The sequence below is a fragment of the Globicephala melas genome, chromosome 5, assembly GCF_963455315.2.
Source record: "Globicephala melas chromosome 5, mGloMel1.2, whole genome shotgun sequence".
Taxonomy (NCBI): Eukaryota; Metazoa; Chordata; class Mammalia; order Artiodactyla; family Delphinidae; genus Globicephala; species Globicephala melas.
Window position 1 is genome coordinate 51,332,619 of NC_083318.1, and position 13,133 is coordinate 51,345,751.

Below are 13,133 nucleotides of genomic sequence, written 5' to 3' on the forward strand. Positions count from 1 at the left end.
GTTCTGTACTGTTTAATTGTTAAATGGACCGGTTGATGGAATGGTGTCTGTTCAGCACGATTTTCCCTCTGTCTATGCACATTTTGTTGCATTTTTTATTTTATCTCAAAGTGCTGCTATATTCAAAATTGGGATAAAAAGTCTTTACTGGGAGGGCATGGCAGTGTCACAGAAAGAAAATACAAAGCCTGCTCTTCAGAGGGAAAGCTCTAGCTCTGCCACTCACAACTGGATAACCTTGAGCGATTGACTTAAGGTTTTCTGTGTCTATTTCCTTCTCTCTGAAATTAGAATAACGTCTGCCCTCCAATACGCCTTCAAAAACTGAAGAACTATTTATGAACAACTGAGATGAACACAAATGTACATTGAAAAATATAAAGTTTTGCCAACATGCAGGGTGGTCTTATTATCCATTGCCTGAGAACACAGTGATACTCACACCTAAGGCTTGTTTTTAGAGTGTTCGTGAGAGATGTATTCCTGACCCCGTGGAGTTTGGGGACAAGTCCTCAATTTAAGGCTGTGTGGCTTGGCCACATGGCCATGTGGAGGGACTCGATCTGGGAGCCTAGACGCTGAGATTATAAAGAAGAAGCAAACTGAGAAGATGTGGGTAATGGGGAGGAATGGAGACGCAAAGGCAGACTCTCCTAAGGCCAGCTCCACAGGGGATGGCCCCACGCGTCTCTCTGCTTTGGGTTTCTGTTGCTGCTCTTTGGGGTTTTTTTGTTTGTTAGTCTTCCATTATTACTGGAAGAAAGCTTCTTGCAGAAATTCTTTCTTGGGGTTCTTGGGACGGAGCAGTAAAATTAACGAAGCAAAGCTTCCGCAGCCTCCCGTCAAGAACATCCCTGCTGTTTCGGTGCGTTGGCCAGAACAAATACCTCCTCCCTTAGCACCGGGACTGTGCGTTGCAGCCTCCGATGTTGTCTGCAGTTTTTAAAAAAGAAAAACTGATCGTAGCCGAGTGGGTTTCCCACCCTCTCATCCCCACACCCCTCCCCATCCCTAGTTGCTTTAGCTCTTCCTTTCACTCTCCAGTATCTCATCTGGACTTAGCAAGTCCCCCCACTCCCAGTCCCGCCCCCTTTGCTCCCTGGTTTTCCAGATTCCAGGCCACGGTTCCCAGCATGGTGAGTGCAGAGGGCGGCCCCTAACTCCGCCCTCAGAGGTAAAGGCTGGGAAGGCGGTCACTGCTGCATGGAGGCAGCACTGAGAAAAGATGCTCCTGCTGTCTCCTCTACGTTTCAACCCGGCACGAGTGCTAGGACAATCTGAATGTCTCTTACACTCCTTGCCAAGTGCGCATTTTTCCACCCAGGCTTGTTGCCTGAGGGGCTCCGTGCGCCAGAAAGCATAGCTTGCCCGTCTTGACAGTCAGAGGAAAGGCAGATCAGCCTCCGATGTGAGGATCTGGGTATTTCTAGTCAATGCAAATAAACCAGGAAGGCAAAAGAACATGGAAGAAAGAGTGATTTGTGCTTAAAAATGAAAACAAACCACTTTTTTCTTGTTTGCTCCATGGTTAGTAGGAAAGTTTCAAGCAGCAGCGCTACTATGTGTGGGTGAATTAGTTCGGCTGGAAGCCCTGAGCCTGCAGTCCCACAACGTTCCCAAGAGCGCTGCTGTGACATGGCCACATCGTTCTCTAAGTGCTGTTTATTGCCTCCATCTGCACTGCTCAAAGTCTGGAAACAGCAAACACATCCATATTTGTGACAAAACATCTACCTACTCATGACTCGGCAAACAATCATTAAAAAACAGCAATACAGGGCTTCCCTCGTGGCGCAGTGGATAAGAATCTGCCTGCCAATGCAGGGGACACGGGTTCAAGCCCTGGTCCGGGAAGATCCCACATGCCATGGAGCAACTAAGCCCGTGCGCCACAACTACTGAGCCTGCGCTCTAGAGTCCACGAGCTACAACTACTGCAGCCCGTGCACCTAGAGCCCGTGCTCCACAACAAGAGAAGCCACCGCAGTGAGAAGCCCCCGCAGTGAGAAGCCCGTGCACCACAACAAAGAGTAGCCCCCGCTCGCCGCAACTAGAGAAAGCCTGTGCGCAGCAACGAAGACCCAACACAGCCAAAGATAAATAAACAAAACAAAACAAACAAACAAACAAAAAGAGCAATACAATACAAGGTGACTGTGCTACTTTCACAGCCACAAGAGAACTTGTTGGGTTTCTCTTTGAGAGCCACTCTTGAAAGCACTCATTTCATATTCTCCGGAGAGAACCAGCTAACCAGGCAGACTATCTACCTGGAAACTTCCACAAAACCAGACCCCATGAGCTTCCTAAATGGGCCACACCAGAGAGGCCATCTTGTCCCCTGCGTGTGGACCGGGGTTCAGTATGTCTGGCTCCAAATCTGGTCCCTCTGGATCAACCTGAGACCCTTCCCACCCCCAGCCCCAGCCTGTACCGGATGAGCCCCTGCCAGCACGTCACCCTGTGTAAGGGCATGGGTTTCCTCTGCAAACGTGCTGGGAGAGGAAGGGGCATTGCCATCACGAATACCCGGGGTTCTGCAATTTGGTGCCACAGCACCTTCAGAAGGACTGGAGTGGCAGCAGCAATATAAGCAAGTCGACAAAGCAGGACTGTGACTTGAGTAGGCGGGTAGGCAGATGGGCAGGTAGGTAGGCTGGTATTCAGTTACTTGAAATATTAAGTTGCCCAGAGGACAAAGACATGCATCCATCACAGAATCATCCTCTAGGCAAGAAACACAAGAGAAGGAAAAGACCTACAATAACAAACCCAAAACAATTAAGAAAATGGGAATAGGAACATACATATCGATAATTACCTTAAATGTAAACGGACTAATGCTCCCACCAAAAGACACAGACTGGCTGAATAGATACAAAAACAAGACCCATATATTTGCTGTCTACAAGAGGCCCACTTCAGACCTAGAGACACATACAGACTGAAAGTGAGGGGATGGTAAAAGATATCCATGCAAATGGAAACCAAAAGAAAGCTGGAGTAGCAATTCTCATATCAGGCAAAATAGACTTTAAAATAAAGACTATTAGAAGAGACAGAGAAGGACACTACATAATGATCAAGGGATCGATCCAAGAAGAAGATATAACAATTGTAAATATTTATGCACCCAACATAGGAGCACCTCAATACATAAGGCAAATGCTAACAGCCATAAAAGGGGAAATCGACAGCAACACAATCATAGTAGGGGACTTTCACACCCCACTTTCACCAACAGACAGATCATCCAAAATGAAAATAAATAAGGAGACACAAGCTTTAGATGGTACATTAAACGAGATGAACTTAATTGATATTTATAGGACATTCCATCCATCACAGAATCATCTCTAGGTTTCAAAGAACATCAAGACTTGTATAAAAAAGCCCTCTCTGACTCCACAAAGCCTTACTTCAAAAATTCTACCAAATGCTCAACAGATGAAAATACCTGTTCTATTGCTCTAAAGGACAGAATAAAAAGCACCATTCAGTCTTTGGCCTGTCTGCTGGTTACCCACAAACTCGAAGGATGGGTCCAGAGAAGCAGATGAGTCATGGAGAGCATCAAACAAGCACAATTGCTCTGGCCACCATGCGGGTCATCTCTGAACCCCAAGAAGAGGGGGAAACTTCTTTGTCTCACTCCTGGGTCCACAGCCTGTGATGGACCAATACATGTGTCAGCAGAATATTTTTTCTGTAGCAGAGGAAGCAATGCTAAACGTTATTTTGTTAACACACCCGTGATGAACATCCATCTATATGAGCCAATGAAACAGTCAAGGCTCTGCTATTAGGGGGGATTCAGGAAACAGGGAAGGCTCAAAATAGCATTGCTGAGTGTTATCAGATTTTTAAACTAATCATCAGCAAATCTTTTCAGCTGACTTTGGCTTTAAGAGTTCTTACCCACTAGATTGCTAAAATGGAACGAGAAGGGCCCATAGTGTGTTTGGTCTTTTTTTTGTTTTTATTTCATTATAAGAGCTGTCCCATCTTATCCGATTTTCTCCTTCCTCATTAAAAAGAAAAAAAGGCGCATTGTTTCCTTAGATGGTAAGACTTAACGTTGTACTGTTTTCTCAGTAATTACAGGCTTTCAGATGTGTTTTTAAGTGGGAGAATGGACATGTCATGCAGTTAGCCAATAAATGCAATCCCTGATTAAAATATGAGTTCTAAAAGTTTGAAAACTTCTAACTATTTCCCCAGTGCATTTGTAATTTCAGACCTGTGAACCTGGATTCTTTTTTCCCCTTGGTCCTCTCCTGTGACAGCTAAAGCTACACGTCTTTTAAATTCACCAATCACACCTTCACAAACTTAAGTCAACAACTATGTGTTCAAAAATCTTTGTTTTCCCTTTGAAACTGGATGCAAAAAAGAAATCTCTCCTGTCAGTGGAGACGGCTGTGAAGGAACGAGGCGCCTGCACATATATCTCCTTAAATTTTTTGAAGAGCTGCTTCTCTTTATCCCACTGGTATATCTGGGAGAACGTATAGTCACTCCCCAGGGCCAGGTAGTGATTCTCTTTAAAAGAAAAGGGCTGCAGGGTCATGGCCCCCCGGGATGGGAGAGCCTGGACCTCCACAAACTGCTTACTATTCCACCTCATGACCCTCGAGTCCCCGATGAAGCGGGTGAGGGAAAGGTAGAGGGCGTTCTGCATCCTGAAGCTCTTCACGGCCAGCACATCCTCCATGTTGGGGATGTCGCTGTGGGGGACAAACTTCTTAGAGCTTTTATTCCACTGGAGGATGATGGGGACCTGGGAGCGGCTGGAGAGGATCAGGTGTGATTTGCCGTCTATTTCAACAAACTCGGCATCCGTGTCCCTGAACCACTCATGCAGAGACTGGTACGAGTAGAATCCTTTGCTGTTCCATTTATACACGGTTGACAGACCGGCTTTGGAGCTGTCTGCGATGACAAAGAACGTCTCGTCCTCGATCTGAAACAGCTCGATGTCGTTGGGCTTGGAAATGCGAGAGACTTCTATGTCCTGGAATTTGACAAACTTGGTCCAGCTCTCGTCGTATCTGTAAATGTGGGAGCCGCCGAAGAGCTGGGCCACCACCACAAAGACCTGGTCGTCGATGAGGATGGCCTTACAGCCCACGATGGACTGACCTGCGCTCCAGAAGAGGGGAGATGGGGTTAGGGCAGCCACCGTGAGAAACACTCGTCCAGAGTCAGAGAAAGACAAATATTATATGATACCACTTATATGTGGAATCTAAAAATAAAACAAGTGAACTTATTTATAAAACAGAAACAGACTCACAGACATAGAAAGTAAACTTATGGTTACCAAAGGGGAAAGGGGGTGGATAAATCAGGAGTATGGGGTTAACAGATACACACTACTACATATAAAACAGATAAACAACAAGGACCTACTGCATGGCACAGGGAACTATATCCAATACCTTGTAATAATCTATAATGGAAAATAATCTGAAATATATATATACACACACACACATATATATACAAAACGGAATCACTTTGCTGTACACCTGAAACTAACACAATATTATAAATCAACTATAGTTCATTTTTTTTAAAAAAAAGAAATAACAAAGAACAATGAACAGAGTAAATATTTATTTATGTAAATCTAAACTATATATAACAAAAATTTCTTTAGGTAAATTAACTGTATTGAATAATAATATATTAAACAATCAGAATATTTTTGCGTTTAATCAAGAGAATGAAAAGGATAAATCTTTATGTAAATCTAATTGGTACAAAACAATAATAAAATCTTTAGGTAAATAAAAAAAAAATGCCCGTCCACAGTGAAACTGGAAGCCTTATGAACTGCTGGTGAGAAATATAACATGTTCAGCCACTGTGGAAAACAGTATGGCGATTCATCAGAAAATTTAACGAAGAATTCCCATATGATCCAGCAATTCCACTTCTGGGTCTGTACCCAAAGAATGGAAAGCAGGGTTTTGAAGAGATATGTGTACGCCGCGTTCATAGCAGCATTATTCACAATAACCAAAAGGTGGAAACAACCCAAGTGTCCACTGATGGATGAATGGATAAACAAATTGTGGTATATACACACAATGGATTATTGTTACACCTTAAAAAGGAAGGAAATTCCAACACATGCTGTGTCATGGATGAATGTTGAAGACATTATGCTAAGTGATAAAAACAGTCACAAAAAGACACATAGTGTATGATTCCACTCATATGAGGTACCTAGAGGTGTCAGATTCATAGAGATAGAAAGCAGAAGGGTGGTTGCCAGGGTCTGAGAGGAGGGGAGAATGGGGAATTACAGTTTAATGGGTACCGAGTTTCAGTTTTTCAAGATGAAGAGTTCTGGGGATTGATGCATTTATTGAACCACCCACAAACACAGTTAAGACGGTAAATGTTATGTATATTTCCCCACAATTAAAACAAATAGTTTTAAAAGTACCTCCATCGAAATAGGTAAGTGTTGGTAACCTAGGCCTCTGGCATCTTTGGAGGCAGGTGTATAATTCAGGAAATTCACTAAGACACCAAGCGAATTGTCTGCATGCTATTCCCGACTCCACAGGGGAGAATGAGGCATTTAAACGGGTTTCTTCTCTTGGGGGGTAAAAAGCTAGGAGTCAGGACTTAGAGGCAGGAAAAAAAAAAAATGTAATGAGAGCTCTTGAGGACGTTTGACCTTTTCTGATTTCTGAAGCTGAGCGGAGGCAGAACAGACCAGTGTTAAACCTTGTGACTCTAGACCACGCGGCCCAGCACCTCATAAGCTTTCTGACCCTGTGGCAGTTCCCTCAACTCCCTGTGCTCAGGCTCCTCCCCTACCAGATGAGACTAAGGATGCTGCCAGCCCTGACCTTACACAGCCGCTGTAAAGACTACCTGAGAAATTTCACGGTCAGGGTTTTTAGTACAGAGCTTGCACACACAGGAAGCGATCAATAACTAGTCGCTCTCATTATTGGATCATTGAGGCAATTGAGATCACGAGCCATGATCTGAATGATCTAGCTCAGGCGGCACCAAACCAGAACTTTGCAGGAAAAGGGGAACATTTTGAGTCGTGACTGCCCTGTCTGGGTCACCTCCCATCACCTTCTCCCTATCTGCACCCAGACCCCCCGCCCACACCGTTCCAGCCAGACAGCAATAAGACCACCCACACCTCAAAGAGTATTATTGACTCGCCATCTAGGTCATTCAATTAAAAGTTATTTCTTTCCCCTAATTTTCTAGGCAGTTTGGACCAAAGTGAATTTGGTCTGTAAATTACAAGGATAATTACCCAATTTCTGTCCTCAGTATTAACATTGGGGGCAGACGGTTGGTGGATTTTCGGGTGGTATTTACTTTTCTCTTCCACTGCTTTGGCTTCCCTGCAAGAATCTGGTCCCTTTCCTTTGTTTAAAACTAATTATTGCATTTTTTCTGAGTATAAAGGTTTTTAATGTTCATCAGAGCAAATTCTGAAAATAATAATAGGTAACACATAAAGGCACTATACTAAGCACTTTACATGCTTATTATATACTTAGCATACACTTAATTTTGTACCCCGTTTTATAAAGGCACAGAGAAGTTAAGTAACTTATACAAGGTCACACAGCTGCAATGTGATGGAGCCTGGGATCCAAATCCAGGTAGTCTGGCTCCAGTCTACACTCCACCACCAATGTACCAAAAAGTACAAAGAAGAAAATCAAAATCACTTGAACTGCAAATGCTGAAATAACATTATTTATTATATAATAATATATTATATATTGTATAATATATATATTATATATTATATAATATATTATAATATATTATATATATATTATATATATATTATATATATATAATATATATATATAATATATATATTATATTTATATATATATAATATATATATTATATATATATAATATATATAATATATAATATAATATATTATATATTATATTTATTATATAATAACATATTATTTATTATATAATAAATATATCTTGATATATTTCTTTAATTGCCAATCTCTGCACATATCCAAATGTGCCTTTTAAAAATAGATCTGGGCTTTTAGTGTACATGGATTTTTTATAACCTGTTTTTTTCCCTTGACCACTATGTTGTGAACATTTTCCCATGTTATTGCGTCTTCTACAACTTGATTTTTTAACATTACATGGTATTCCATTGCATGGAGGCACCATATTTTATTTAATCCCCTACTGCTGGACATTGCACTTATTTCCAGTTTTTCATTATTGTAAGTAATAGGCTTCCCTGTAGAGAAATCTGTGTTTGAAAACCACCTGGCAGTGCTCTTCAATGGAGAGATTGCGGGGTAGACATTGTGCACATTGTTAAGGCTTCTGGGTTTCAACTACCAAACTGCTCCTCAGAAACTGCACTGATTCCCCCCTGACAGCACTAACTGAGGTGCATGGTCCTCCTGAGTCCCTGGCTACGGAGGTCCCTTCTACCCAGAAGCATCCTGCAGCTATCCTGGTCTCAGCCGAGGGGCCGTGTGAGAAAGAATTCCTTTCTTGGAGATGCTCCCTAAAGCGTCCTCTTTCCAGGTGTAGCCTGTGGAGTTGTAGCTTATGGAGGTGTCAGCAGCAATCCTCGTGTGTGTGTGTGTGTGTGTGTGTGAATATGTGTTTTAATCTAGGAGGAGAGATGCTGCAACATACTTAGTGGGCAGAAATCAAAAGGCAAACAAAATGAACCAAAAGCAGGAGAGCTGAGAAGAGATGTAGAGAGAAAAAGGAGCAAACCCTGGCGGTGGCGGGGGGGCGGCTCATGACGCTGGGTCTCCCTCTCTCACTAGAGGATGGATGTCCCTTTTGCACAATGCCCAGCAGGGCCACAGAGCGGGAAACATGTGTCCCTCTCATTCCTCGGAGCCCCAGACTTGCCGGCCATGGATGGAGAAAATCCTGCCCAGCTCTTGCTGACTCTGGGATCACCCTGTGATCAAACGAGATGATAAATGAGGCATGCACAGCCCCACGAGGAGAGAACGGTCCACGTTTACCTTGGTCTTGTTCGAGGCAAGTGGTTCTGGGGCTGTGCCCTTGCTCATCCATTTGTCATCTGCCCAGCCCGTGTGAGCTGCAGGGCCTTCCTTCACACCAGGCTGAATTCCAGCAAGCCACACTCTTTCCTCCACAGAGCGAGCAAGGCCCCTACTTCTGTAACCACCCTCTTTCCCAGCCTCCCTCAGGCCATGCTCTGCTGGCCCTGGCACTCCTATGCTTTTAAAGTTGTGGAGACAACTTTATTGAAGTCAAAGAATTAGGGTCTATGGGAGAAGGAGGGCTGCTCCTATTTTTTTTTCCACTATAAAACAGAGACAATAAGTACACATTGTGAGGTTGTGTAGCTGACGAAAGAAACAGCTTATAAATCACTGAGTATGTAAATGTGAGTTGCCTTCCTCTAAGTGAAAAATTATGTGATGAGATTTGTGTTTAATGGAAATTCATGCAATAAGGGAGCAGAGAAGGCAGACTTCATTCCAATCCGGTCATCAAGAAATGCTTCCTGTAGGAGGCTGCATTTGAGCCTGGAAACCCAGGTGAAGGGAGAAACAAAAGAGAGGTGGTTGAATTGTAAGATGTGATCAGAAATCAATGTGACAGGAATTTGGCAATATGTATTCGGAAATGTGTGTTGGGACCCTGATGTATGAAATCTGTATGCTTTCGTGAATTAAGAAGAGTAAGAGATCCAAACCTGGTGGATTTGCCTAGCGGTGGTAGCAAGGAATAATAATCAAATATCTATTTTTTATCCGCAACTGATATCCCAACACTTGTTGAGAACTTACTATACACCAGGCCCCATGCTAAGTGTTATATAAGCTACCCAGTTAAATTCCCATGGGCCCAATACTATGATGATACCATTTTACAGATGGAATTCCCACTTTACAGATGAAAGGGGCTCATGGAAATTGAAACTTGGCCAAGGTCACCAGCTAGAAAGATCTAGAGACAGATTTATGAAAAACCAGTGTGACGTTGGAGTTCATAAACTTAACGAACACAATTTTGTAGCTCACTTCTTGGGCTTGGCTGTGAAGAGGATCCCAGTGGGCTGCATGTCCAGCTGCCCACCTCTCAGAAGATTCAGACTTCAACACTCAGAGGCCAAGGGATCCCTGGAAACCAGTAAGCTCCAGCCCTGGCTCTGGCCACACCCACTCTGCTCTCACTGACCACTTCCTACCCGCAGCTCTGCGGCCTCCGCTGGGTCCAGGCCATTAGCACTTGCCTGAATCCTTGCAGTAGCCTCTCAACTACTTGCTCTGATTCCACTTTGGTCCCCTCCCCACACACGGACTACTCTCAGCCCAGCAGCTGGACACAACCCAGCATTCTGTAGCAGGCACCTGCATCTTCTATGCAGCCTGGCTGGCCTCTGCACAAAGGCAAAAGTCCAAGTCCTTCGTAGGACCCGCAAGGCCCCCATGATCAGCCCTCTTACCTCTCTGACTTCGTCTCCTACAACTGCCCCTGGATCATTCTGTCCAAGCCAAACCAGCCACCTGCCTGTTCATCCAACAGGAAAAATACCCTCCTGCCTCTGGACTGCTGCACTCACTCTTCCCTGTCTGGAATGTTCTCCCCACTGTTCCCACCCTCCATGCGCATCAAGCCCTCATGTCCCACGAGTTTTATGCAAACACCTTCTTAATGAGGCCTCTACCAGACACTCTATCTAAAATTTCAGTCCTCTCATGCCAACACTTCAAATCTTTCCTCCCTGCCACCTTTTCCCTTCTTAGCATGCTGCCATCTAATATGTTGTACGTATTACAATTATTTGTCTTATTTGATTGTCTCTCTCTCTCCCATTATAACACAGACTCCTTGAGGGTGGAGGTTTTCTTGTGACTTGTTCACTGCTACGGCCCCAGCACCTAGACTGGGCCTGGCTCAGAGGAAGCACTCAAGAAATCTTTGGGAACAAGTGAAAAAAATGAATGAATGACTTGATGAACCTAGGAGTGTGACCAGCTGCTGTACGTAGGAAGGGCAGGTGGAGGGCAATGCTGTCCCCTCCTACCAAGGTCAACCTGGGAGAAGGAAAGGGTGGGATGCAGCAGTGACAGGTCCCGGGCTCTGCCTTGGAATAACAGTGGAGTAATTCAACATGCCTGAGCCTACCTCTCTTCTTTCGGAAAGGTAAGGAGGAAGCCAGCATTAAGAACTGCCTGCTTGGGACTTCCCTGGTGGTGCAGTGGTTAAGAATCTGCTTGCCAATGCAGGAGACATGGGTTCGAGCCCTGGTCTGGGAAGATCCCACATGCCACAGAGCAATTAAACCCATGTGCCAAAACTACTGAGCCTGTTCTCTAGAGCCCGTGCTCCGCAACAAGAGAAGCCACCGCAATAAGAAGCCCACGCACAGCAACGAAGAGTAGCCCCAGCTCTCCGCAACTAGAGAAAGCCCACGCACAGCAATGAAGACTGAACGCAGCCTAAAATAAATAAATTTAAAAAAAAAAAAAAAAAAGAGAAAGAGGAAACACTTAAAAAAAAAAAAAGAACTGCCTTCTCTGTGCCTGGCACTCACCCAATTCTCACAACATCCATGGGAGGTACATCTCCTGCCCATTTCACCGATGAGAAAACAGAGGCTCAAAGGCCACAGCTACTTCCTAGCACATGGCAGAGTCAGGAGTAGAATCCATGTTCGTAGGTTTTCAAAACCTGAGCTCTTTATAGTTCATATGCCTCCTCTCTCTTGAAGAGAGGTCACTTGTCCTCTACCTACGGGCAGGGAACCTGCAATAACACCTCAAACAGCTGTTATGAGCCCCAACGAGACTAACCCGAACCTGGCTCTCTGCAAGCCCACAACCAGCACCGGCAACAAGCACTGGCCTCAGAACTCCCTGCACGAGAGCACGGCTTCACTCTGCTCCCACCTCGTCGTGTGAGAGGGAGGAGAGAAGGCAGAGGGGCCTGCTCATTCAGCCCTCACCGACCTTCCAGGTCAGAGAAAAGATGGAAGCAAAAAACCATGCGGTGGTGAGTTCCTCTCTCACCTCGTTTCCTCTAACATGGACCGGCTTTAGGGTCCTGAGGCCTGGGCTCCCCTCCATAGGTTCACCTGCACTGCTCTGTGCTGAGTCTGTGCTCGGAGCGAGCGGGGCTGCTCCCAGGAATGTGGGCTCAGCACTGGGAGGCCAGATGGCATGTCGGAGCGTCAGGATCTACGTCTCATAGCCCTCTCCGGGCTGCCAGATCAGCCTCATTAGCAGCTCTGCTCCCTGAGGGTGAACGATGCTCTCCCTGCATCCCTGCACCTGCTGCAAGGCCAGAACCTCCGTATCTGGAAATGCTACCTGGATACGCTTCTCTCCGCCCCAGCAAGACGCTGCTCGAACCAGAGGAGGAATCACTGAAGGAAACCCTCACGTGGGGCAAGAGTTAGGCCACGTGGTGCTGTCTGTAAAGTCAGTATTAGTATCAGATTGCACTTTGATAAATGAGAAGTCTTTGAAAGATTATTTTGACTTTATCCACTGATTTAAAAAGCAAGTAGACAGTCCATTTCTAGTAGCGCTAAGACACTGGGATTCAATCATGGCCCCAAATGAAGCTCTAAGTCTTATCCCAAAGGCTTGAATTAGGAAGCCATTTATGCTTATTTTGTATGTACTTATTAAAGGAAGTCGTGATCACCAGAACTTCGCAAGGGGGCAATAGAAACAGCTATAGTGTGTGTGTGTTCGTGAGCGTGTGCCTATGTGTACGTGAGCACGTGTGTGTGCGCGTCTGCATTAGCATATTCGTTAAGAGCTTACAAAAGTCAAAAGATTCATTTAGCTGCTAAGACGCTCCTGCAGTCTGAGGCTGTCATAACTGCTCAAAATCAAGGGATTCTGGGAGTGACTTCTCACCATTTCAGGAAAATGCTTCCCACCACAGGCCCCCATCACCCTCTCCCTTTACAAAAGGATCACCAACAATAAACAGAATCACCACCTAAGGTTTCTGCCCTCACCAATAACTGACCACGTCCAGAAAAAGTTGGAGGGAAGAGGGTGGGCTGGAATGTGTTCCCAAATCAAACCAAGCCAGAGAGCCAAGCTCCCTCAGGATAACAGAGAACATTTCTTCTCT

The 13,133-nt window shown here is 44.8% G+C and overlaps 1 protein-coding gene across 3 annotated transcripts in view; it reads right to left on the reverse strand.

Annotated features, from left to right (window-relative positions):
* Positions 1-1,052: 1,052 nt before the first annotated feature.
* Positions 1,053-13,133, reverse strand: part of LGI2 (leucine rich repeat LGI family member 2) — a 29,824-nt gene continuing 17,743 nt past the window's right edge. For all 3 annotated transcript variants that reach the window (XM_060299215.1, XM_060299216.1, XM_030832190.2), the window contains one exon: positions 1,053-5,142. In XM_060299215.1, coding sequence (XP_060155198.1) covers positions 4,325-5,142 — 818 coding nt within the window. In that variant the 3' untranslated portion in view covers positions 1,053-4,324. The remainder of the gene's footprint in view (positions 5,143-13,133) is intronic.